This window comes from Littorina saxatilis, linkage group LG4 (assembly GCF_037325665.1).
Source record: "Littorina saxatilis isolate snail1 linkage group LG4, US_GU_Lsax_2.0, whole genome shotgun sequence".
Taxonomy (NCBI): domain Eukaryota; kingdom Metazoa; phylum Mollusca; class Gastropoda; order Littorinimorpha; family Littorinidae; genus Littorina; species Littorina saxatilis.
The window spans coordinates 51,247,702-51,271,706 of record NC_090248.1 but is presented as its reverse complement, the minus strand read 5'-3'; the positions used below and the strand labels follow the sequence as shown (position 1 = coordinate 51,271,706).

The window sequence follows — 24,005 nt, the reverse complement described above, 5'->3', positions numbered from 1 at the left end:
CACCTGCAGACGTGCTAATTCAACGACACTATCTGCCTGCCAATCGCCCCTCTGTCTCTGGTATAGTTGAGCCCGCGGTCGTGATTAACTTCCCTCACTTTGTGACAGTGGAAATCTGCAACCTATTCTACTTAATTGCTTGTGAACAGCTCGCCATATACATCGCCTATTATGCAAAATAGGGATGTATACTGCAATGATGTCATGAAATCAATGAATTGGAGATGTAACGCGCCTGCTGATTGGCTGTTTTGGGGACCGAGGGGATAGCGAGGGCGCGGTAGGGACGGGACATCTGTTGACAGTCGGTGGGCTTGTCAGAAGCTGTGCCTGCCACTTGACATTGGGCAAATAAACATTTCTTTCCACGCGCGAGCCTCACTTAAACAAATTGAAATGGAGCTCGCTTATCATTGTGCACTATATTGACTGATGCGTGACCGTGAGATGAGTTATAGTATTGCTGCTGCAACCTGCCGCATACTGTGAAGTGCAAGAGTCTTGTGTTGTGTTGTCGCTGTATATTCGCTTCGACCTGATGTGAACGCCGTACTTTCTGTGATTACACTCTTGATACGCTGTTTGTAACACTTGTCAAACCATCATGGAAGACGGCACGCCCCCTGAGAGCAAGGCAGTTCACAGAACCATCGAGAGAGGAGAATCGTACGAAATACAGGCCCAGCCTCGGCTGAAGAGATCCACACTGCTGAAAGGAAAGTCCAGCGAATCCGCTACCCCTTTCGACGCCTTCTTGTCTGGCTTCAAAACCACCTTCTCTGTGTCTGAAGAGGAAGATGGCACTGGTGCTGAGACGGACGCTTCTCGTGATACTGCTCAGCTGATCCAGAAGGAGCATGGATCCTCGGACGCTTCTCGTGATACTGCTCAGCTGATCCAGAAGGAGGATGGATCCTCGGACGTTTCTCGTGATACTGCTCAGTTGATCCACAAGGAGGATGGATCCTCGCTGGAGAGTTCTAACCCTGGAGAGCGAGGTCAGTCTTCACGGGAGAATCCTTTCAACAGAGGTCCTGACAGCGAGAACCATGCCCGCACGCTGGGCTCTGAAGAGAACGATTCTTCAGTGACTGCAGGAGGACACACCATGAAATCCGCGGACTACGGCATGATGTTCGCCAACGATATGGGACACGCGAATGCTACATTCAGCGGAGATCAGGATGCTGGAAACGCAGATATGAACAGTAGCTCAGCAGATCCTGACAGTGCTTCGAACAATCCTAGCGGTGTTAATGGACAAATGCCGGGTAGTATGGATGATGAGTCAACTCGTCAGCATGGATCGGCAGATGATAGAAGTGATGAGATGAGAGACAGCCAGCAGAAGATGGACAAAAAGTTTCAGGCTGGTTCTGCACGCGATGGTGGGAACGTGTCTGTAGAGTACCAACAGCAGCAAGCCAGTTTCGGTGAGTACTCGGATTTTACCACCTCTCCTTCTCAAGAGAACTCTGTAGATGTTTCTTCTTCTTCCAATACTACTTCTACTACTTCTTGTGGTGGTGCCTCTTCTTCAGAAGGTGACTCTGTGCTTGAAAACAAACTGAGTAAAAGGGGTTCTGTAGAACGAGGGGAGTCTTTCGAAGCGGATGAACAGTTCAGTGTCAAACGATCTCAGTTCTCAAAGACCAGAACACAGAATGATGCGCTTATGGGAGGTTTCCAAGATTCGCTCAACGACGGTACGGGGGACATGTCTTTGGACGAGAAGGATGGTGCGTCCGGTGCTCAAACTGAACAATCCAGGTCTGAGCTTCGGCAGGAGAGTAAACTTGACACCTACTTTACAAACCCGGAATATGTTGAAGAGAGTGAGGAGTCTTCAATGAGTAGAACTGCTGCTACCGGCTCTGCGTCACAGGTAAACAGTCTTTCTTTCGATGACAATTTTTCAGATTATTTTAGCGCTGATACGACAAATGTACACGCAACAGACCGTGATGGTTTGGACAGAAACCAGGCTCAGACAGACAGTTCTGTCTTTGAAGCCGAAGGAGAAGACTGTACCCCTACTGCTCCTGATTCAAGTCGATTTTCTATGGAGAGGGGGGAATCGTTTGAAGTTTCCAAACCGAAATCCCTCCGTCGCCAAAACAGACAAGGCTTTACAGTAGGTGCTGGTGGGTTTCAGACTTCCTTCCACTCCCCACTGCACGAAGACGACGCTTCAACCGTCGAGATACAGGAGGGCGACGCCTCAGTTGTCGAGACGCACTGCACCAGTACTGGCGAGACTGTGAGCGAGTGTGTAGACCTTTCAGGTGATTACAGCACTGTTGCTGCAAAAGAGCAAACTTCAGACACTGATGCTGTGGAGAGAAACGAGTCACAGAACGACAGTGGTACCCACAACGATGAAGAGGTAGAAAGCACAGAGGTTGACTCTTCGGACAGAAACCAGCCTCAGACAGACAGTCCTGTCTTTGAAGCCGTAGGAGAAGACACTACCTCAGCAGCTTCTGTTTCCAGGCGATTTTCTATGGAGAGGGGGGAATCGTTTGAAGTTTCCAAACCGAAATCGCTTCGTGGCCAAAACAGACAAGGATTTACTGTAGGTGCTGGTGGGTTTCAGACTTCCTTCCACTCCCCGCTGCACGAAGACGACGCTTCAACCGTCGAGATACAGGAGGGCGACGCCTCAGTTGTCGAGACGCACTGCACCAGTACTAACGAGACTGTGAGCGAGTGTGTAGACCAGAGCGATGATTACAGCACTGATGCAGCAAAAGAACAAACTCCAGACACTGATGCTGTGGAAAGAAACGAGTCACAGAAAGACAGTGGTTGCCAAGATGGTGAAGAGATAGAAACCACAAACGCTGATTCTTCAGACAGAAACCAGCCTCAGACAGACAGTCTTGTCTTTGAAGGTGAAGGAGAAGACTATTCCTCTGTTACGCCCATGTCAAGACGATTTTCTATGGAAAGGGGAGAATCCTTCGAGGTGTCCAAACCGAAATCACTCAATCACCAGAACAGGTACGGATTTACAGTAGGTGCCGGCGGGTTTCAGACTTCCTTCCACTCCCTCTTGCACGAAGACAACGCTTCAACCGTCGACGAAGACAGTACCAGCACAAGCGAGACTGTGAGTCAGTCTGTGGACCCTGAGCCGTATACTCTCACTGAGGACGTTGCTACGACGGCTGCAGATGTCATCTCTTCCTCCGCTAGCCACGTCGAGGAATCAGCGATGATAGAGCAAAGACCAGATTCTGCGGCCTCGTCGAACGTTGATGCAGCAGAAAGTGCTGACGACAACAGAGACGACTTCAGCAGTGAAGGCGATGACACAAACGTGGACAATGAACCGTGGGCTGAAGGCGAAAGAGCAGAGAACACAGAGGACAGTGGTCGAGGCGCAATCCAGGCCTCTGTCAAATCGGACTCTTTCGAATTTGTGGAGGCTGATCGTTTCTTATCTGCACCTGCGAGGAAATCTGTGTCTCACGACTACCAGGATGAGAAAGATTCCGAGATCATCGATGAAGAATGGGAAATCGTTGACAAGGACATTGAGCCTGCAGACTCTGAGGAAACCGCGTCATTCACGGTTGCTGTGACTGAAGGACAGGAAGGGGAGACGACCTATCACGCATCAGAAAGCTCAGCAACACCTGACACTGTGGACGATGAAACAGACAATGCAGACGCTATCACTGAAGAACTAGTGAAGGAGATCTCTGGTTATGTTCATGAAAGGCCTGTGAGTCCTGATACCACAGATGAACGTGAAGCAGAAGAAAGGGATAGACAAGTCACCGATCTTGACGCGGAGTCGGATAGTACCGATGAGATCACTGAAGAGCAAATACAAGATTCCTCTCTGACAGAAAACCAAGAGAACGATCATGTTGTGGATGAAGATGGAACTCCTGAATCGGGCCGGCAGGCTCTTGATTGTGACCAGAGGGCGCTCCAATCACCTCACGTGGTCGAAGACGACATAGAGGAAGAAGCCTATCATGTTAGTGAGGACAACGCCAGTAGACTGCACGCAGAACGTGGCCTTTCCTTTGACTCTATTCCATTGACACCAGAAAGCGACGCAGAACACTTGCCTCCGGTGGGGGCTGCTCACCATGAGTTGGCTACTGCTTCTAAGCGTCTACAGTCGCTTCCTTCAGTAGACAGAGGAGAGTCGTATGAAGTCGCTGATCCTCCCAAACTCAGACGCCAAGCTCCGCAGGGATTTTACGTTGGGGCGGGCGGATTTCAGACGTCTCTCCTCACGTCTTTGAATGACGAAGAAGACGTCTCCGCACAAGAGCAGTGTGAACAGCAGAGGTCAGGTGACCAGCACCAAAGCAGTGACATCAATGACCTGACCTCGTCCGTACCAAACAATGAGGATTCCGCACACTGGCCTGAAGAATCTGCGAAGCCGGATGAGATATTTTCTTCTGTGGACACAGAACAGACGTGGATTTCAGATAGAGAAGAGAATAGGAGAGCCAGCCTTAGTGATGCTGCTACTGAACAGTCTGACACGAAAGAAGATGACAGGGACTCCCAGGAAGACAGTTATGTTTCTTCTTTTCTCCCCAACACAGCAGAAGAAATACAGTCTGAGGTAACTGACGAAGTGCAGCAAGAAAAGATAAACGTATTGAAAAGCACACCGCCAGAAGACACCTACAAAGACCAAGACGAATTATCAGAAACGAGCATTACTGAACAAGGTCAAGAGGAAGTCAATGAAGAGGAGGCCATCCTTGACGAAGTCACAAGCCAAGAACAGTTTGCTTCAAATGTTGAAGACGAAGCCACGCCAACCAGCGACATGCAAACTTTCGAAGAGGACACAGTGCCCGGAGAGGAAAGCAGTTTTTCTGTTCCACTCACATCAGCGCCATCCATGGAAAGAGGCGAATCTTTCGAAGTTATCAAGCCAAAGTCACTTCGTCACCAGCAAGGAATCGGTTTCTCTGTAGGAGCTGGAGGTTTTCAAACGTCATTCCATTCCATCCTTCCCGAGGATCCAAAAGAAGACAAAAGTACTGACGGAAACTCAAGCGTGGAAGGAGATGAAACGGAAGAGGAAACTAACCCAACACTTCAAACCACTCTTGATGACTGTGTCAGCGAAGAACAGGATAGAGAACTCACAGAGGAAGCGTATTGGGATTATGACACGGAAAACCAGGCTGCAGACCCTGTTACATTGTCCCCTGACGAGCCCACAACACCCCAACAACAATCAGGTGACGAACCCAGAACGACCTCATCTGAAACTGACAGTACAAGCACGGACCAAGGCCAAGGCCCCTCCGCCGATCAGAGGCCCACGTTTGAGCGTTTCAACAGCATAGAAAGAGCCTATGGTGAACTGCGCAAAGACATTTTTGTGCCAGAGAAGAAAAACAGAAATCCTTTCCTCGATTCGACTGAAGCAGAAGATCTTGAGATGCCACAGACGACGCAAGAAGACGTTTTTACTTCAGACCAGGTTGTCACAGAGAAGAGCACTGCCAACCCCTTCCTGCATGATGCTCTTGATGATGCTCCTGAAGATGCTCACACACAAGCTGACTCACCAGCAACAAGGCACGCTTGGTCTAAGGAAAGGAGCAATACAAACCCCTTCGTGGAAGACATCGAAGGAGAGGAAGGTTCTGATAACACCAAAGACAAAGAAGAGAAGCCGGATTCATTTGATGCATTCCTACGCGAAGTTGTCAAGAACGCACCAGAAGAACAGACAGCTACAGACGACCAAGGGCTGTCAAACGAGGAATCATCGGACATCGGCCAAAATCCTAACTTTGACCTTGAACTGAGACGATCTTTGTTCAAGTCTCGTGGTCTGGCAAACCCGACGGAAAGCGGCGACTCCGATAAGTCCTCTCAGTTCACCAACGTGACCAGCACCAGCTCCTACACCTCCGGACTAACGTCAACCGAAGAGGAAAACGGTATTTTCTCACCTGGAAACCCTTTCACTGTTGCTGATGAAACAGCTGAAGCCGATGGTAGCACGACGTACCGCTCTTTTGGTTTCCCTGGGGATGATTCGCCTGTAGTAGAAGAAGCTGTGCCGTTCGGCTCCGCTGACCATCTCAAACGTGACGATGAAGACGAACAAGTCTTTGGGGAGGGGAGTGAACACGGTGTGAACGACACCGAGGCATTCTTCCCGCCAGCAAGGTTCACAGACAACGCAGAGACTACCAGGATGCAGAGAATCTCAAGTATCAGCTCATCCAACTTTTCGGAGAGTGTATCTTTTGACACTTTTGAAGACGCCTTCCTGTCTGCCATGAAATCTCCTTCGCTAGACTCATCTGTACATTGTCTTCGTGATGAGCTAGAATCGGCAGCTGCAGGCAAGCAGGTGAGATCAGATTCTTCTGAAGATAACGAAGAAGCCGATCAATCAATTCTAAACCTGGATCCCCCAGCTCTTCGTGAAGAACAGTCTGTCCAAAAAGAAGACACAAATGAGAGAGATGACGAATACACAAGATCGTATTCCCCGGAACAAAATGTTCAGCTCTCTCATACCATTTCAGAAATAAAATCTTCAACACTTAGTGAGACACAGCCTCCCCAGAAAGATGACGCAAATGACAATGACAAATATCCTTTTGAGGTAGAAACAGAATCTCACATTAACGTTGAAATTGAGCCGGAGACCCTTCTCGCTCATGATCCAGCAAACAAGAGATGCAGCAGTTATTCTGTGAGTCCTGACGAGGATGATAGTGGAGATGAATATGACAGTCATCAGGAGATGAACGCGACTACCTGGGACCGAGCATACTTGACCAGGTATCAGAGTTTTGGAGATTCTGGACAGATCTCAACTGCTGAAGGTCACTGGTCGTCTCTGGATTCTCCTAACACCGACGTCAAGACTCCAGAATCACCCACACGCCCCGCTATACTGCAGAGTCCCAAAGGACCGAACTCACAAGAAACCTTTGATTACGAGCAAGCGTGGTCAGACAAAGTCACGGCTGCAGATGAAGAAAACGAAGCGCAGCCAAGGATTTGGAAGACACAGAAGGGCCTTGGTTACACAGTAAATCAGCGTGCTGATTTGGGCGATGAAGACGAGAACAAACCAGATGATAAGGATGAAGATAAGGATTCTGATAGTGATGGAAGTTTGACACAAGGAGAGTACGTTCTGCAGAACAGCGGAGAAACGGGAACCACACCGCGTGATCGGGGTGATGACTTTACTGAGAAGTGGCATGTCGAAATGCAGCAGGCGTCAAGTTTGAAATCTTCCTTGCCTCGCAGTTTTGAAGAACAGAAAGCTGCTGAATTTGCTGAAGAAACTACACTTGCAGCTATAAAGAGGTCACCTGATCAGATATTGGACTCTTCAGAAGCTGATTTGTTCAATGAAGAAAAACTTCCATTGACTTCCAAAACTACGCCTGACCCGGATGATCCCTGGTCTGCCTTTGATGCAAGAAGTAAGGAAGCTACTGCCAGCCCCTGTACTGCTGAAGTCCTCAGACCAACCTTGTACAGAGCTAACTCGCTGCCAGCCCAGCGTCCCCGCAGTTTCTCGGGTGATGGCAAAGGACTAAGGCGACACCCATACCGCAAGCAGCTCTCTTTGACAATGAGTCCCAGCCCAGATGAGGAGGCTTTCAAGATCATGCAGACACTGTCAGAGCTAACAAAATGGTGGGACAATGAAAACGCAGAAGAAGAAGCAGGCAAGGTGGACTCACCAGGCTTTGTTGGGGAGGATCCATTGAAGATGTCATACACCAGCAAGGTTGTGTCCTTCAGCAGGGAAAACTCTAAAGACCTTGATGCTGTGTATGAGGACGAGCTTGATGACGACGCTTATGAAGAGAAAGAAGAACAAGGAGATCCTGCCGCACCTCAAACACAGGGAAGTGATTTTGCTGATCACCAGTCACCACCAGTTGCAAGCACAGAAAATGACGATTCACGTGTCAACAGCAATAACACGGAGCAGGGCTCAACATCTTGGATGGAAAAAGCAGTTACAGCAGCAAAAGATGCCTACGACTCTCTGGGGAGAAAACTGAAGAGGAAGAAGAAGAAAGGCAAAGAAAACAAAAATGACAGAGAAGAAGAAGGGGAAACTGAAGAGGAAGATGAAAACAGCAGTGAGGCTGATTCTGCTGGATCCATGGATGAGGAAACTGAAGATGAAACGAAAGTTGAACGGGCTAATGAAATGCCAGTAGCCCCAGTCGATCAACTGAGAGCCTCACTGGATACCCAGGACCAGGCTTCCTCTAATGTTTCACAAGAACCGTCCAGCTCTGATGTTGTTTATTCAGCCTCTGAGTTCAGAGACGACCAAGAAAGACTTTCATCACAAAATGCTATAACTCTGAACCTGGTTCCTCAGCCCTCGCAACTATCGAGCCAAACAGATCAGGGCTCACCTCCGTTGCTGTACACCTCTACTTCTCTTCACCAAGAAAAGGGTGTAGAGAGTGAAAATGTAGCAGGTGCAGATGATCTTCAACCTTTACATTTTGCACAGAATTTCGAAAGAAGTGAAGATCAGCAGAGCACTGATGATAACTGGAATTTTACTGAGGCTAAAAGTTCCACTCTCCAAGCGGGCCCGGAACAATGGTCTTCAGAACAACGAGGTTTTGTGTCCAGCCTTGAAGAAACCTCGGCCACAAGAGCTGACATGTTCAGCACAGAGACCAACACAGAAGGAGCTACTGTTGGTAGTGAGATATCACCTGAAATGGGTAAAGACGGAGAACTCGTGTCTCCTGTTTTGACAGCAGTTCCTCACAACAGTCTAGCAGAGAGTGACACAATGGCCGATCCAGAGAGACAGAGCGGAGAACTTGGCAGTGAGGATGGCGGGCGCATAGAAGATGCTGACATTGAGGATGGAGACAATGCGTGTGATGAAGACGTGTTCACAGCTTCCACAGACGCTCTCATAGACTCTGCTAGTGACAAGCATTCGTCAGCTTCAGCTGGTTCCACTTCTAGCACAAGCTCGAGCTCTGACACAAGACCAGTTTCAAGATCGGATGTTTTCGTTGGTGAAGAATGGGGAGTAGACACTGATAAGAAGCCCAGGGAAGGCTCTGTAGAGATTTCTGAAGACTTCATGAACAGTAACTTGGTATTCACCAACTCCTCCGTCATTGAAGAAGGCTACGACGGTTTTATCCCGTCGAAAGACGACAAAACTAGGACCCGTTCCTACCAGCGCTCAATCCACGAGAGGACTGACAGTGTGTCCACCTCAGAAGCTGACGAGGACACCCAGGAGAGAGTCTACAGAAGACAGGGGCAGGCAAAACCCCGATCTCCTAGAAGCCTTGTTCTGATCACAGACTCCCTGAAGGACTACGAGGCTGACGACGACACCTGCTCTGAGCATACTACACCAGTCATAGAGAGAAAACCATTACCAGCTTCTGACAATGTTACTGGTGATAAAGAAACTGATGAACTTGAACAATCAGCTGAGTATGCTGTTGATGAGAAGTACGAGATGGAGGTAGCTCAAGATGCCCAGATTCAGAGCGTGGCTCGGGACTTAGTATCCAGTGTGATTGCATCAGCAGCGACGGAAATGAAAGAGTCGGTGGATGCACGGGAGATCATAGAGAGCACCCAAGAACAGCAAGATCATGACTCTATCCCACTTCAGTCAAAGATATTTGACAGAAGAGCAGCTGCAGAAGATCTTGTTTCTGCTGAAACGCACCAACGGTCCTACTCTGAGTTTGTGAAGGAATCACCAGATGCAGCCCACGTTGCACAGCCTGATCTTAACACTAAAGAGACAAGTGTGTTTTCTCCTGATGCAAAACCAGTAGAGAGAAAGCCCATTTCATTGTCTTCAACAGAAGAGTCTTTTGAAGAGCCTCGAGTGAGCCTTGGGCAAAGTGACATTGAAGATCTCAGCATATTCACTGATTCTGAGGACAGACAATGGTCGGACAGAGACAGCAGGCGGTCATCAAGGGAGATGATGAGGTCTGCTCTATCAGCCTCTTCTTTGAAGGAAGGTGTTGAGTCAGACTACACCCAATCATCAGCAACAAAAACGGACTGGCTGGGCGGACACAAAAGACCGGTAACGTTCTCCCAGAAGCTGGCAAGAGTTGATAGGGAGTCTGACAACAAAGACCTGAGCCCACAGTGGAGCGACATTTCTCCAGTGCGAGCCGACCGAGTGTCCAGCCCCAGAAGTCCGTACGCCCAGTATTCCAGACAAATTTCTGGCGGAATGAACATTGGTGTGAACCCCTCTCTTTCAAGATCCATTGATTCTCTGACGCTGGTCAATTTCGAGGATCAAGCGGCAGCTGAAATGGAACTAGCTGGACAGTATGGATACAACTCCTCAATGGATGAAACGGATAATCCGTTCTCACCAACCTCAACAGATCAGATATCGCCAATATCCCCCATGGCGGCCAGCAGCTTTAGAACATCCAGCAAGTATCATAGGGAGGATGTACTCAGCATCTCCTCATTCCACGTGGTTCCATCACCTCAAGCTTCAACAGACGATGTTCTGTTTTCTCCCTCACAACTTAAGAGTCCAGGGGAGAGGGACGGCCGCTCGTTTGATGTTTTCGCGTCACCACAGATATCCTCTGATATTGTACAGCAAGTCAACAAAACTTCAAAAGATTGGGTCCATTCCCCTTCAGATGACAAAGCTGGGGATGATCGGGAATCAGGCATTGCTGAGCAGCTGGAGCACAGTGGAGAGAGTGCTGCTGAAACTACAAGAGAACGCCTCCAAGGAATTGCTGGCACACAGGCAGAGGAAGAAGACAATGAAACTTCAGAACAAAATCGCGTTGAGCAGGAGCAGGAGGTTCAAGAGACACTGGATGCAGACGATAGTTTGTTCACAGAAACATACAGCGGACAAGTGCACACTATGACACGCAGTCAGCTTCAAAGAACCGCTGCTCTCACATCCAACTCTGAAGTACCTCGAACCCCGACGATTGAAGAAGTCCCAGCAGACTCCGAAGACGTAGACGCCAAGAACCTAGCTGAAACTAATGAGGTCATCACCACAGGTCTTACAGACGACAGAGACTTTGGTGACACAGACGGCACAGCTGAGGAAGATGAGGAAGCAGAAGAAGAAACAATCAAGAAAGACCGTTCTGAGACAACCCAACGGTTCCTGGAAGCTTCGGGTGGAATCTCTGCGCAGTTACCCGAGTCTGCAGAGTCTGAGTGGATCTCTGGCAGCCCATACCAGCTCCACCAAGAGATAATGTCACAGAACATGGAAGCTCCAGACCTGTCCCCTGTGTCTCCCAGTGAGGAATCAAGGGGTCTTGACTGTCAGAGTCCTGTTGATGACAGGGAAACAAGTGAGATTCTTGTTGCTGCTGCAGACAAAGTAAGCTCACAACAAGACACTGAAAACTTTGCTCCTGGTGGCACAGACTTTGCAGAGACAGAGATCAACGGTACTGAACAGACTGCACCAGAATCTTCCCACGTGTCTGAAGTGACTGAAGATGAGAGCAGAAAGTCGCCTTCATTGATGGAAAGAGCAGTAGCCACTGCGAAAGACGCTTACACTTCCCTGGAGAAGAAATTAAGAAGACAGAAAAGGAAAGGTGTTGATGGGGATTCAAAGGGAGATGCTGACGCGGAACACGGCGAAGACGATAGTGAAGAAGAAGGAGAGTTCACTGACACTGACAGCGAAGAAGAAATTGAGGAGAAAGAAGACACTGACAGGCAAGAAGGGTTGGTAAAGGAGTCAAACCTCAATCTTGCAGCCCTACCGCAAAAACACGTCGAGACAACTACAGCATCTTTCTCCGGTGAAACAGATGAAGTAGAGGGGACACAGGAGAGCATCCACAGCAGCGATGCTTTACAGAGAACCCTTACAGATACTGACCTTGACACTCAAGCAATCACAGCTGCTAAAACGTTCACCACAATGTCCAGTTCAGAAGCAGTAGGTGAAACACTCTCTTCGCCACTGGGAGTTGAGGTGACCAGAGAAGAGGAGAATGTTGGTGACAAAGAGGGCGCCGAATCCACGGAGGCACACTCTTTCAGTGCAGAAGATGCTGCAAGGACTCTTGCTAGTTCCCCACAACACATGCTTCAAACTGCAGAGCCAGGATGGATACAGAAATCGGTGGCCCAAACGTCCAACCAGCTCTTTTCAAGTCAGGAGTTTCTTGCTACTGATAAACAAAGGGAAGAGGAACCAAGCACCGAAACCAACGGTGATGACTTTGCAGACACAGCTCTCAATGAGGTTGCCCATGATATGTCTGCTGTAACATCTGCTGATGAGCTGGCAGGGAGGAGTGGTGAAAGTGATAAGCCCACAGATGAGGAACACTTAGCGGAAACATCAGACCAGCATGAAAGAATGGATAACGCAGACGAAGACAGAGACACACGTGAAGTGCAGCTGTTAACTGAGCGCTTAGACCTGTATGCTGTAAATCAAGGTGACGCTCAGGACACAATCAATGAAGAAGACGACGATGGGAAGTCTGAGGAAGGAGAACCTTCAAATCTGCTTCCTGATGAAGAACAAAGCATCAGAAGTGAAATAGAAGAAGCAGCCATGGAATCCACTGAAGGAGCAGACAGCAGGAATGAAGAGGAAGAATGGAGGTCTCTCCGTGGCAAGTTATTTGCTGAGCTGTCAGATCGAGTTTCTCTGGTACAAGGGGAAAGGCAAGACAGCAAGAGTGAAGAAGAAGACAGAAGATCTACAGAAGACGAAGAAAATGAGTCTTCTTATTCTTGGCATGGGGAGGAAGAGTTCCACAAAACAGCCGCAAAGAAGACATCTGCACCAAGTACTTCTTACCGCGACACATACCTGTCAGCTCTTGCCGAAAAAGAGGAAGATGTTGAAAGACAAGACGACACAGAAAAGCCCGCATCGTCTCTCCCATCCCCCAGTAGCGAAGACAGCCAAAGGACAATGGAAGAACAAGACGCATCAGAAGATATCTATCGTGACACATACTTCAGCGCTTTGGCAGAAAAAGGAGCTAGCGTCTGCGCTGCGGGACCTTTGCAAATTGAGTCGCTCGTCTCCAATCAAGATTACCAAAACATTGGTCAGTCTGCAGGTGACAGAGAACTGACCGATACTGAGCCTGTTAAGCAAGAAGAAGAAGAGGGGGAGAAACAGGCAAGTCAAGCGGAGTGTTTGGAGGAAGCTGACCAAGACAAGCAGGCAGTTGTGGACAGTTTGGAAGATGAAGACGACAGAGAGATCACAAAGGCTGAAAACCATACACTGCACAGTACACCTGCTGGACTGTCACTTGGAACTGATGAGAAAGACGTAAGACACGTTGTGGACACAGACAGCCTAGAGCGACCAGAAGATGAAAGGCAAAGAATGGATCTCGATAGTTTGGAGCAAGCAGATGAGATTAAAGGCAAGATCGAGCTAGAGAGTTTAGAGCAAGCAGATCAGATTAAAGACGAGATCGAGCCAGATAGTATGGAGAAAACAGATGAAAAACAAACAACAGAAACTGCAGGCGAAACTGACTATAATGATGATGTCGTGAATGCAGTCCTCGATGCTGATAGGCGTCTCTCGAAAAGCTTCAGCACGGACCGGTCATCTCAGGCTGATTCGTCAGAGGCAGGAGAAGAAAACGTGTATGACGAGGAGGATCTTCAAGAAGTGTTTGATGACATGGCCGAGGAAGCTTCACAGTATCTTTCCTCTGCGGAGGACAAAGCACCTCAGAGCAACGCTGAAGGCAGCTTGCACAGGACAGAGGAGTTTGCAGACTTCGCTCGAGTCTCCTTGTCACCTGACTTTCCATCACAAGAAATCCCACAAGACGAAGACAAGCAGTCGCCAGTGAACTTTGTACAAGATGTAAGAAGGGAATCTTTTGCGGGCACACTGGAGGTGGAAAACCGAGCTATGTATGATGACAACGAGAAAGCAACAGGAAGCGACGAGGAACTCGATTTTACAGCGGACAGCAGTGACGATGACGAAGAGACTTTCATCAGCACACCAGAAGCAGAATTTGCGGAAAGAGAAACTGAAGCTGGTGAGACTGCAGAAAGTGCTACTGACCAAGGTCTTGCGGCCTATCTAAGTGAGGAAACAGAAAGCACTGCCATCAGTGGAACAGAAGCCGAGATAGAAAAACAAACTGAACATGAACATGTCCCAGAAACTGCTGAAAATCCGGAGTTTGTTGTTAATGCCACTGAAGATGAAGAAACAATGAAAGACTCTGTCTACAGCAGTGAGCTTGAAGAGAAGCTGCTCGAAAGCACGACTGCCACGCTTGCTCACTCAGAACTTCCCGAAACCTTTGCTGGTGGCTACAGCTTAGAGGAGGAAACACAAGAGGAACGCTTGCAGACAGAATTGCCAGAAGCAATCGTTGCTGATCACAGAAGTGAAAATGAGCAGAGACTGTTGGAAAGCAAGACAGACATGCTTCAACTATCAGAAACGTCTGAGACTGCCCACGTTAATTACAGCAGTGAGCATCAACAAAAGCTGATCGAGAGCTCAACTGCCACGCTGACACCCTCACAACAGCCTGGTACTGTCCGTGCTGGTTTTGCTGACATTTCGGATGCTGACAAAATGGCTGCTGGTGACATCTTGGACACGACTGAGTCAACAGAACGAGTACATCAGCAGGAAGAAAACGACGAGTATTTTGTACAAAAGGAAGAGATAGGTCTGTGTTATGCTAACAATTATGGAGCTAGTAAAACAAGTTTGCCTAGTCAAAACACAGAGGGATCCCTTGAAGAACAAGGAGAAAACATAGATCCAGAGAAGGATAAGGCCGAAGAAGAAACCACAGAAACAGGGCAGGACCAAACTCCTGTTGATGACAGATCTTCTCCTTCCTGGATGGACAAAGCAGTAACTGCAGCAAAAGATGCCTACGGCTCTCTTGGAAGAAAATTGAGAAGAAAGAAGAAGAAGACAGGTGATGGGGATGCAGAGGAAGAAAATAACGCGGAAGGTAGTGTTGATGAGGATGAATATACTGACACTGAGGGCGAGAGCGAAGACGAAACGACTGAACAAGAATATGCTGAAGTCGCAGACAGCTCCACGAGTACAAAGGAGTCAGTGCTTCCTGAAGTGCATCCCGATGTGAACCTCTCTGAGGAACTGAAGTCTGCAGAAGAGGGACGACAAAATGTGGACCTTCTAACAACTGAGGAGGAAAATCAATGTGCACTGTCTCCTGAAGAATTTGTGGACGCTCTTATTTCGCATCAGCGGGACTCTGCAACCCAGCTGTTCACCAGTGAGGATGAGGATGAGGAAAGCCATCAGCAAGATGCAGATTCTACAGCTGAAGCCAGTAACCAGGACTCTACTGAGGCTCTGCAGGAACAGAAGGAACTCGGCGATGACGGTGTCATGTTCTCTCAGCAGCAGAATTTCCCTGCTCAACATCTCGGCAGTGAGGCAAGCCAGCATTCTCTCAAAGCAGATGCAGAGGAAACAGCTGAATTCGGCTACAAGTATTCGTCCGAGTCCAAGCAGGGAAGGGAAGTTGGTGATGCTGATGTTTTCACACTCCAGCAGGCAAACTCGGCCGCTCAGCATTTCAGCAGTGAAGACGACCGTCGTACACTGCAAAGAAATGAAGATGCGACTGCTGAATTTAGCCCTGCATATTTTTCCGCGATTGCCCAAGGAGAACTGGATGAGAGTGACAGTAATCGTCTTGAGCAAAAGAGCCCTGACATTCAGCAGTTCAGTGTTGACGCTGAGCGACGCGTTATCCAAGGAGGTGAAGAAGAGTCAACAATAGAAGCCAGGACTGATCAATGGTCTGAGTCATATGGCAGTCTACTCAGCGAGGGAGCTGTTCTTCTACAACAACAGCAGAGTCCAGATGATTACTCTGAGCACACAGAAGAAGCCACTGCCGAGGATGAACAAACACTCGGTGAAAGAATTGCAGGGTTCACGACAGAAACCTGTGATGAGTACTCGTCCGAGTCTCAGGCAGAAGAAATCAGAGAAGAGAGCGACCTCTTGCAACGAAAGCAGAGTCCTACGATTCCTCAATTCAGCACCGAGTCAGAACAGGGTTCTCTTGAAGAAAATGCAGCTGTCACAGAAACCACTCCTCAGTACTCGTCTGAGTCTTGGCAAGGACAGGCATTAACTGAGAACGCAACTGGTGTTCTCCGAGAAAGGGGATCTGATTCTGAGGTGATGAATGCTGAAGAAGAGGGACAATTTCTGCCAGAAGATGCAAATCAAACTGCGGAAGCCACTGCATACTCAGAAGCAGAAGAACTTCGCTACTCTGAAGAAGGAGAAGAAGCGGCAGGCGAAAGTGACACCAAGCCATTTACCAGCGAAGATGGAAGCCAACCACTTGGAGAAGATGGATCTCACTCTTGGGAGGTGGAGAGACACCCATACTCCTCTGAAATCTCTGAAGAAATGATGATCAGTGAGACTGTCACACAAAGTCTCAAGTCAGCAAGTTCTGCTGCACAGCCCCAGAGCAATGAAAATGTTACTGACCTCCAACAAGAAATTGGGCGTGCTTCACTTGGAGAAGACGGAGACGACAAACACCCTTACTCCTCTGAAACCTCATCTGAAGCAATGTCAATGATCAGTGGGAATGACACACACAATCTCCAAGCAGCAAGTTTGGCTGCACAATACCCTAGTAGTGAAGCTACCTCTAACCTGTATGAGGAACTGAGTCGTGCCTCTCAGCCTCACAGCGGCGAAGATGAAAGGCACATGCAGAATGGAGACGAAGAATCAACAGTTGAATCTAGCCAGCTGTACCCGACTGACTCTTGGCAGGGAGATGAAATTAATGAAAGCACCCGTTTCCGTCTCCAAGAAGCCATTCCTTCCTCTCAAAGCAGTGAAGATGAAAAACGCTTTCTGCCGGGAGATGAAGACTCAACTGTGGAATCTGGAGATCACTACACATCAGAATCACGTCAAGATGACGAATTCCACGAAGGTGCCTCTCTCCATCTCCAAGCAGTGAGCTCCTCTCTTCAACCTCAAAGCAGCGAAGATGAAGAACGCTTTCTGCCGGGAGATGAAGACTCAACTGTGGAATCTGGAGATCACTACACATCAGAATCACGTCAAGATGACGAATTCCACGAAGGTGCCTCTCTCCATCTCCAAGCAGTGAGCTCCTCTCCTCAACCTCAAAGCAGCGAAGATGAAAAACGCTTTCTGCCGGGAGATGAAGACTCAACTGTGGAATCTGGAGATCACTACACATCAGAATCACGTCAAGATGACGAAATCCACGGAGGTGCCTATCTCCATCTCCAAGCAGTGAGCTCCTCTCCTCAACCTCAAAGCAGCGAAGATGCAAGCAGTTCACTCCAAGACAATGCAGACTCTACAGTCGAGGTTAGCAATCAGTACACAACTGCATCCTGGCAAGATGATGAGATCAGCAAAAATCCTTCTATCGACCTCCAAGCAGCAAGCCCTGTTTCTCAGCAGTTTAGTAGCGAAGGTGAAAGCAACACTTTGGACAAAAGCGAAGAACCAACAGCTGAAGTCAGCGATCAGTATCCTGCAGAATCCCGGCAAGACAGTGCAAGTAGAGATGGTACCATGCTGCACCTTCAAGACCATTTTGTCGTTTCTCCGTGTCTTAGCAGCGAAGATGGAAACCGCCTACTGACAGGAGATGAAGACACCACTGTAGAGGTCAATAACCAGTTCTCTTCTGAATCTTTGCAAGCGGGTGAGGCGGGTGAGTGCACCACACTTCAGCTTGAAGAGTCAGCTACTGTTTCTCAGCAGCTCAGCAGTGAAAATAAGAACCGCTCATTGCAGGGAGACTCTTCAATCGGAGTCAGCAGTGAGTACACTTCTCCATCTTGGCAAGGAGCTGAGGTCGGAGACAGTGCTACTTTTCAGTCTGAAGATTCAACCGCCATCTCTCGTGGGCTTAGCAGCGAAGATGAAAGTCGCTCACTGCAAGGAAACACAGATTCCACAATGGAAACCAGTAGGCAATACACTTCTGAATCTTTGCAAGCTGAGGCCAGAGAAAGTGCCACACTTCAGTCTGAAGATTCAACCGCCGTCTCTCGTGGCCTAAGCAGCGAAGATGAAAGTCGCTCACTGCAAGGAAACACAGATTCCACAATGGAAGCCAGTAGGGAATACACTTCTGAATCTTGGCAAGCTGAGGCCAGTGAAAGTGCCACACTTCAGTCTGAAGATTCAACCGTCGTCTCTCGTGGGCTTAGCAGCGAAGATGAAAGTCGCTCACTGCAAGGAAACGTTGACACCACAGTGGAGGTTTCTTCTCAGCAGTTTAGCAGTGAAGACGAAAGCCGCTTGCTGCAAGACGAGGCAGCTGCTATAGTAAAAGCAGGTGGCCCATACTCCTCTGGCATTCCGCAAGAAGAGGTGGCTATTGAAAGTGTCTCTCAAAGCCTGCAAGATGCAAAGTCTGAGTCTCCAGAGTGGAGCAGCGAAGATGGTCGACGTTCACTGCAAGGAGATGTTAACTCAACTGTAATGGCCGACAATCAGTACACATCTGAAACTTGGCAGGGAGAAGCAGTCAGCCAAAGTGCCAGTCTTCAAGAATCTACGCCTGCTTCTCAGACCCAAACCAGCGAGGATGAAAGAAGACGTCTGTCGGCAGCTGCAGATACCACAGTTGAAGCCAGCCGTCCATACTCATCGGAAACTTGGCAGGAAGATCGGTTTGACAAAAGTGCTAACCCGAGTCAACAGCAGCAAAGTTCTGCATTCGAGAAATACAGCAGTGACGACGGGAGACGGTCTTTGGAAGGTGGGAAATCTTCCACTATGGAGGTCCCTCTTTCGTTTACTTCGGAATCTTGGCAAGGAGAAGAGACGACAAAAAGTCCCACGGTCTATCGCCAACAACAAGAACAAGACGGCTTGGATGATGGATATGGCGCCAGCAACAGCGAATTTCGACAAGTTTTTCTTTCCGACACGTGCGACCCGACAGTTCAAGCAGCCTCGGCAAAAGACCGCGAAGGACGTTCTGACAGTCCCGGTCTCGGACTGTTCTATCCCCAACAAGGAGAACACGACAGCTGGGATGATGGATATGGCGCCAACAATAGCGAATTTCGACAAGTTTTTCTCTCTGACACGTGCGACCCAACTCTTCAAGCAGCCTCGGCGAAGGACCGCGTAGGACGTTCGGACAGTCTCGGTCTTGCCAGTTCCTACGCCCTTACCCTCCCCCCTCCCAGCTCCCCCCAATATTCCAGTGCAGATGAAAGCAGGCGGACACTGCGTGGGGGCCAGGAAGTCATCCTGCAGGTGCGGGCGGCGGAGGCGTCTTACCAGGGCTGTGGTATGACCTCAAGCCAATCTGCACAAATGGTCGTGCCTCCCAAACCTCCTCGACAGCTCTCGGCGGACGGAACGTGGGGTCAGTGCTCAACGGTGTGGCTTTGTCATGGTGTGTGGAGGGCGTGTACAGGGCTTGGTGGAGGTTGCCCAGCTACTTGAAAGCTTCCTTGGTCACCAAGCAGTCCACTGGCTGGAAGTCCTCTTCCGGGTGGGCACGCGTGTACACGCTTGGTGTGGGGGTGTGCCCAGCGTAGTTCCTGTCACCACACCACATCCTTCTGCTTCTGTGGTTCCCACGTGAACCTCGTCTTGGTGCTGGTGTGTATCTCCAGTCTAACCTGCTTGGCTTTCCATCCAATATATCCTAAGGTACTTGCCCTGATGCTAGTCGCTTTCCTGCCTCATTTTCCGACCTGGCGTACATAGCTTCAGTTTATAATAAGCGTAGGTAGTCTGCTATGCTTACAGATTTTTTCCAGGACTTGTTTTTCGTAAATGCAAATATAATATTTGAAGGGTTAAATTAGCTTCAACAACCAAGACAGACTCCTCTTCGTGTTGATATATCAGGCCTATGTAAACCCCTTAGCATCAAAATATGAATGCAGCTGTAGATTACTCCCCTTGGGAATGCTTGACCCACGAAAAACTTCATGTCAGATGGTCTTGCTGTTGCTTACGTACCTTGCTTGTGTAAATAGCAAAGCCTTCTTTTGAGGTCATGTGTTCAGTAAACATTTCCTCAGGCTTCACCTTGAGGAAATGCATTACAGGCTAGGAGCATCATCAACCTTGTCCACTAAAATTACCTAGCTATGTGCAAAGCTTCAAAGCTCCCGCTGTAACTTCTAAACAGCATTCTCATCTGCATTTGACTCTTGAGCTTCATGCTAATGACTTCAATGTAGCCGGGATTATGCAAGAGAGCCATGTTTACTGTGGTTAAATGACCAGAGCGCAGAGCTTTCCGTCTTCCTTTCCTGAACATCTTTTCTTTTTCGCCTCCCTGCTTACCATAGTTATATGCTTCATTTGCTTGTACAGTACTATATTTACATTACACAATTGTATGGAGTATTCTCCACTGCATGTAATAAGTGTTGTTTGTTGGTTTGTTTGTGTTTGCTTCCAGTGAGATAGTGCTTTACGTGTACACATAAATGTAGTCAACTCATACTGCATGTGGTATGGGATGTGTTATGTGCAGCTGAATGCAATCTGTAGTTGTTTGCTTGTAGTGTATAGCTCGCTCAATTTATGAGTTTTATTTCATCTGTCTTGTGTATTCATTTTAGTCTTTTACATGGGCTGCAGCACATGGTAGCATTATCTATTTGTGTGGATTTTATTTTTGCCAACAGTTTTCTTCTGAGGCTTTTCATTAACTTTCAGTTCCTGATCTAACTGTACGTTTGTACAACTTCATCGTTGAAAGATAATGTTCTTGCTTGCTGTTTAATGTTCAGTGCGATTGCCTGCGTGTGTCCGTGTGTGTGTCAGTGCCTGCGTGTGAGAGAGAGAGGGGGGGGGGGAGAAATGTTAAATAGGAAATGTCCGTGTTGTTTGTTTCTTTGTTTTGTTTCGTTTAGTTTACTTATTGTTTCATTCTTTATGCGTGTACTGTTTGTACGTATTTTCTGACTTTATCAGTGTAAACAGTACAGAGTAAGGCGTTATTTCTCAGTATATTTTTCAAAAACAGCGCATGCACCAGCTGTTGTAAATAAATATCATTATATATACTCCATCACTTCATATCGCTTGATGTATGGCGCTCTGCCGCTCATCTCAACCAAATATATATTATACTCACATGTTACACACGCTCGCGAGTTCGTTTTAACCCCGCCCCCGCCCCCGGGTCACCGTTCTCTTTATCTGTAGCTGTCTGTCTGTCTGTCTCTGTCTCGCTCTCTTTCTTTCCCTGTATTTTCACTCTCTCTCTCTCTCTCTCTCTCTCTCTCTCTCTCTCTCTCTCTCTCTCTCTCTCTCTCTCTCTCTCTGACTCTTTTTTTCTCTCTCTCTCTCTCTCTCAGACTCTCTTTCTCTCTCTTTCTCTCTCTCTCTCTCTCTCTCTCTCTCTCAGACTCTCTTTCTCTCTCTCTCTCTCTCTCTCTCTCAGACTCTCTTTCTCTCTCTTTCTCTCTCTCTCTCTCTCTCTCTCTCTCTCTCTCTCTCTCTCTCTCTCTCTCTCTCTCTCTCTCTCTCTCTCTCTCTCTCTCTCTCTCTCTCTCTCTGTTTCAGCCTCTCACTCTAGATCTGTCTCTTACCATCTGTCTTTCTGTCTGTCAGTCTCTCTCTCTCTCTCTCTCTCTCTCTCTCTCTCTCTCTCTCTCTCTCTCTCTCTCCCCCTCTCTCTCTCTCTCTCTCTCTCTCTCTCTCTCTCTGTCTCTGTCTCTGTGTCTCTGTCTCTGTTTTTTTCTCTCTCTCTCTCTCTCTGTCTCTCTCTCTCTCTCTCTCTCTCTCTCTCTCTCTCTCTCTCTCTCTCCAATGCATGCCTGATATAACACAGGTGATAAAATGTATGCATGATTGCGTACACCAGGAGCTTCAAAATATAGCATCAGCCAAGCCTAACCAATCGATGCGTTGATCACAAAGCTAGCTGTCCGTTATCAGAGGCGTAATAAGCACGAGTTTTGTGTGATCTTTTTTGTCTTTTCATATGAGTCACCATGTTGCAATTTTATGCAGAGCCCAAGCCACGTGAAATGTGCACTCATCAGTTTTGAGAGGCACATGTGATTAGTGCACTGAATCTGGACTGACACAAAAAGGCTGTAAGGCAAGCCTTTATTGAGAATATGTTTTTAATGATCGGCTCGCAAGGGTTGAATAAGGAGTGGGGGGGGGGGGGGGGGGGGGGGGACAGGCAAAAACAATATTACTACACTTGTGATAAACTAAATGACCAGCAGATTTGCAGTTTAAAAATCGATAAGTGCATGTGTCCGTAGATAAGTAGTTGAGGCAGATACAAACAAAGCAACAATAAAAATACAAATTAAAACGAAGAAGAAAAAGAAGAGAAGGTATAAAAGCAGCAGCAAGTGCAACTCAGATGGGAATAGATGTTGTGGTTGTGGGTGAAGGTGCTCGCTGTGGATGCTAACATTCATATTGCTAAGGCTCTCGTTTCCCCTCGAGCAGCGCCCCTCCTATAACCTTCTCCTCCTCCCATCCTCCCACCCCCCACTCCCCCCTTACCTCTGCCCCGAAACGTTACGTGCATAAGAGGGCGTTTAATGAATAAAACAGTTAAGAATTAATCATTTTTAATAAAGGGTTATTAATTTGCGAGTGGGGGGGGGGGGGCAAAGAGAAAGGCGATTTATGATCGAAGCCACGATATACTCATGAATGTCAGCTGACAACATTGTAGAAAGTCGGGTGAAAGGTAGAAACTCAAGCCTTTGTTACTTTTGGCGACCATCTGCAATAGAAAAAGGAAAATGTGTGTATAAGTGTTCTTCAACCATTGCTTGTTGCTTGTAGCAGTGAAAAGCTAGTCTAGTCCTGGAAGAAAGAGCGTCAATATTAGTTCGGTTAACCCCTTCACTGCCCACCCCGTATGTAATACGTGGTCATTTTCGGTTTGTCCTACGCCCATAACCCTATCTCATACGTGGGATTTGTGTCAACAACATTTCAGGACATTTCTGAAAACTAGATGGGAGGTAACCACTGTCCAGGTACTTGTAGGGGTTCTAAACACATTTCTTTCCCATAGACCGTTCGGATAATGCTGTTATACTGTGGCAGTGAAGGGGTAAATCTCCCAAAATGTTTACAATTCCACAACTTTACAACAGGGAGTTTTACAGTTTGCAGAGGGTGAAGCAAGTACGGACTTGAAGTGTCACCGTTCACGCTGAGGTGGCAGTTTATGTGGCGACAGATTGTAGAGTATTGATTTTGACATGGAATGTCGTTCACCCGACACTCCATACTTCACAGAATGGAATGCGGCGGTGTCGATGGTGTTTTCGCAAGTTATACGCCTAACTGATGCGCAATAGGGCACACTGACATACACAGGCACACGCGCGCCCACACACATACACACACGCACACACACACACACGCACGCACACTGACTCACTCACACATACACACTCACACACACACTCACACACTCAACCACTCACACTCAATTCCATCCGTCCACTCACTCGCACACAAACACACACACACACACTGACGCACGCACGCACACACTCACACTCAACCACGCACACAAACACACACACTGACGCACGCACGCACGCACGCGCACATACACACACACACCCACACACACACACACACACCGGGCTCACACACACACACACAGACACACACACACACAACGAGCTGTTGTGCTGGTAATATGCCAGTGCACGAAGGCAAACACAAATTAATGCCATAATTTATAAACGCAGAAAAGAATCACCACGATAAATACAGCAAGATTAGTGCAGTCAAGTTCACAACTGATTTGCTGGCTGCCTGTATTTCTTGAATTGGTTTTGAAATTGGCTTTCTCACAACTAATAACACATGCTCATGAGACATAATTATATGGACGCAGGCAAACACGGAAAACATTCAAAGCGAGGAATTTAAGCTTTGTGAATAAGCACACGATATCTGCTTTATGAGACAATGAAAACCACAGATGCTAGCAGAACTA

The 24,005-nt window shown here is 48.0% G+C and overlaps 2 protein-coding genes across 3 annotated transcripts in view; both read left to right on the top strand.

Moving 5' to 3' along the window:
• Positions 1-604: 604 nt before the first annotated feature.
• Positions 605-1,668, top strand: LOC138965622 (protein rtoA-like). The gene is made up of 2 exons (XM_070337799.1): positions 605-1,433; positions 1,643-1,668. The coding sequence occupies exons 1-2, from the start codon at positions 605-607 to the stop codon at positions 1,666-1,668; spliced, it is 855 nt and encodes a 284-aa protein (XP_070193900.1).
• LOC138965030 (microtubule-associated protein futsch-like) overlaps positions 1,441-24,005 on the top strand; it is a 32,625-nt gene continuing 10,060 nt past the window's right edge. Inside the window, exon 1 of one of the 2 annotated variants that reach the window (XM_070337153.1) lies at positions 1,441-19,412. In XM_070337153.1, coding sequence (XP_070193254.1) covers positions 1,676-19,412 — 17,737 coding nt within the window. In that variant the 5' untranslated portion in view covers positions 1,441-1,675. The remainder of the gene's footprint in view (positions 19,413-24,005) is intronic. The other variant, XM_070337152.1, reaches the window with a different exon arrangement.

What these genes read in the sequence shown, in the direction of transcription:
- LOC138965622 (XM_070337799.1), top strand. Translation starts at nt 605, where the DNA reads ATGGAAGACGGCACGCCCCCTGAGAGCAAGGCAGTTCACAGAACCATC. An exon ending in ACAGCAGCAAGCCAGTTTCG is followed by an intron (nt 1,434 to 1,642) that starts GTGAGTACTCGG and finishes AAACGATCTCAG; the next exon opens with TTCTCAAAGACCAGAACACA.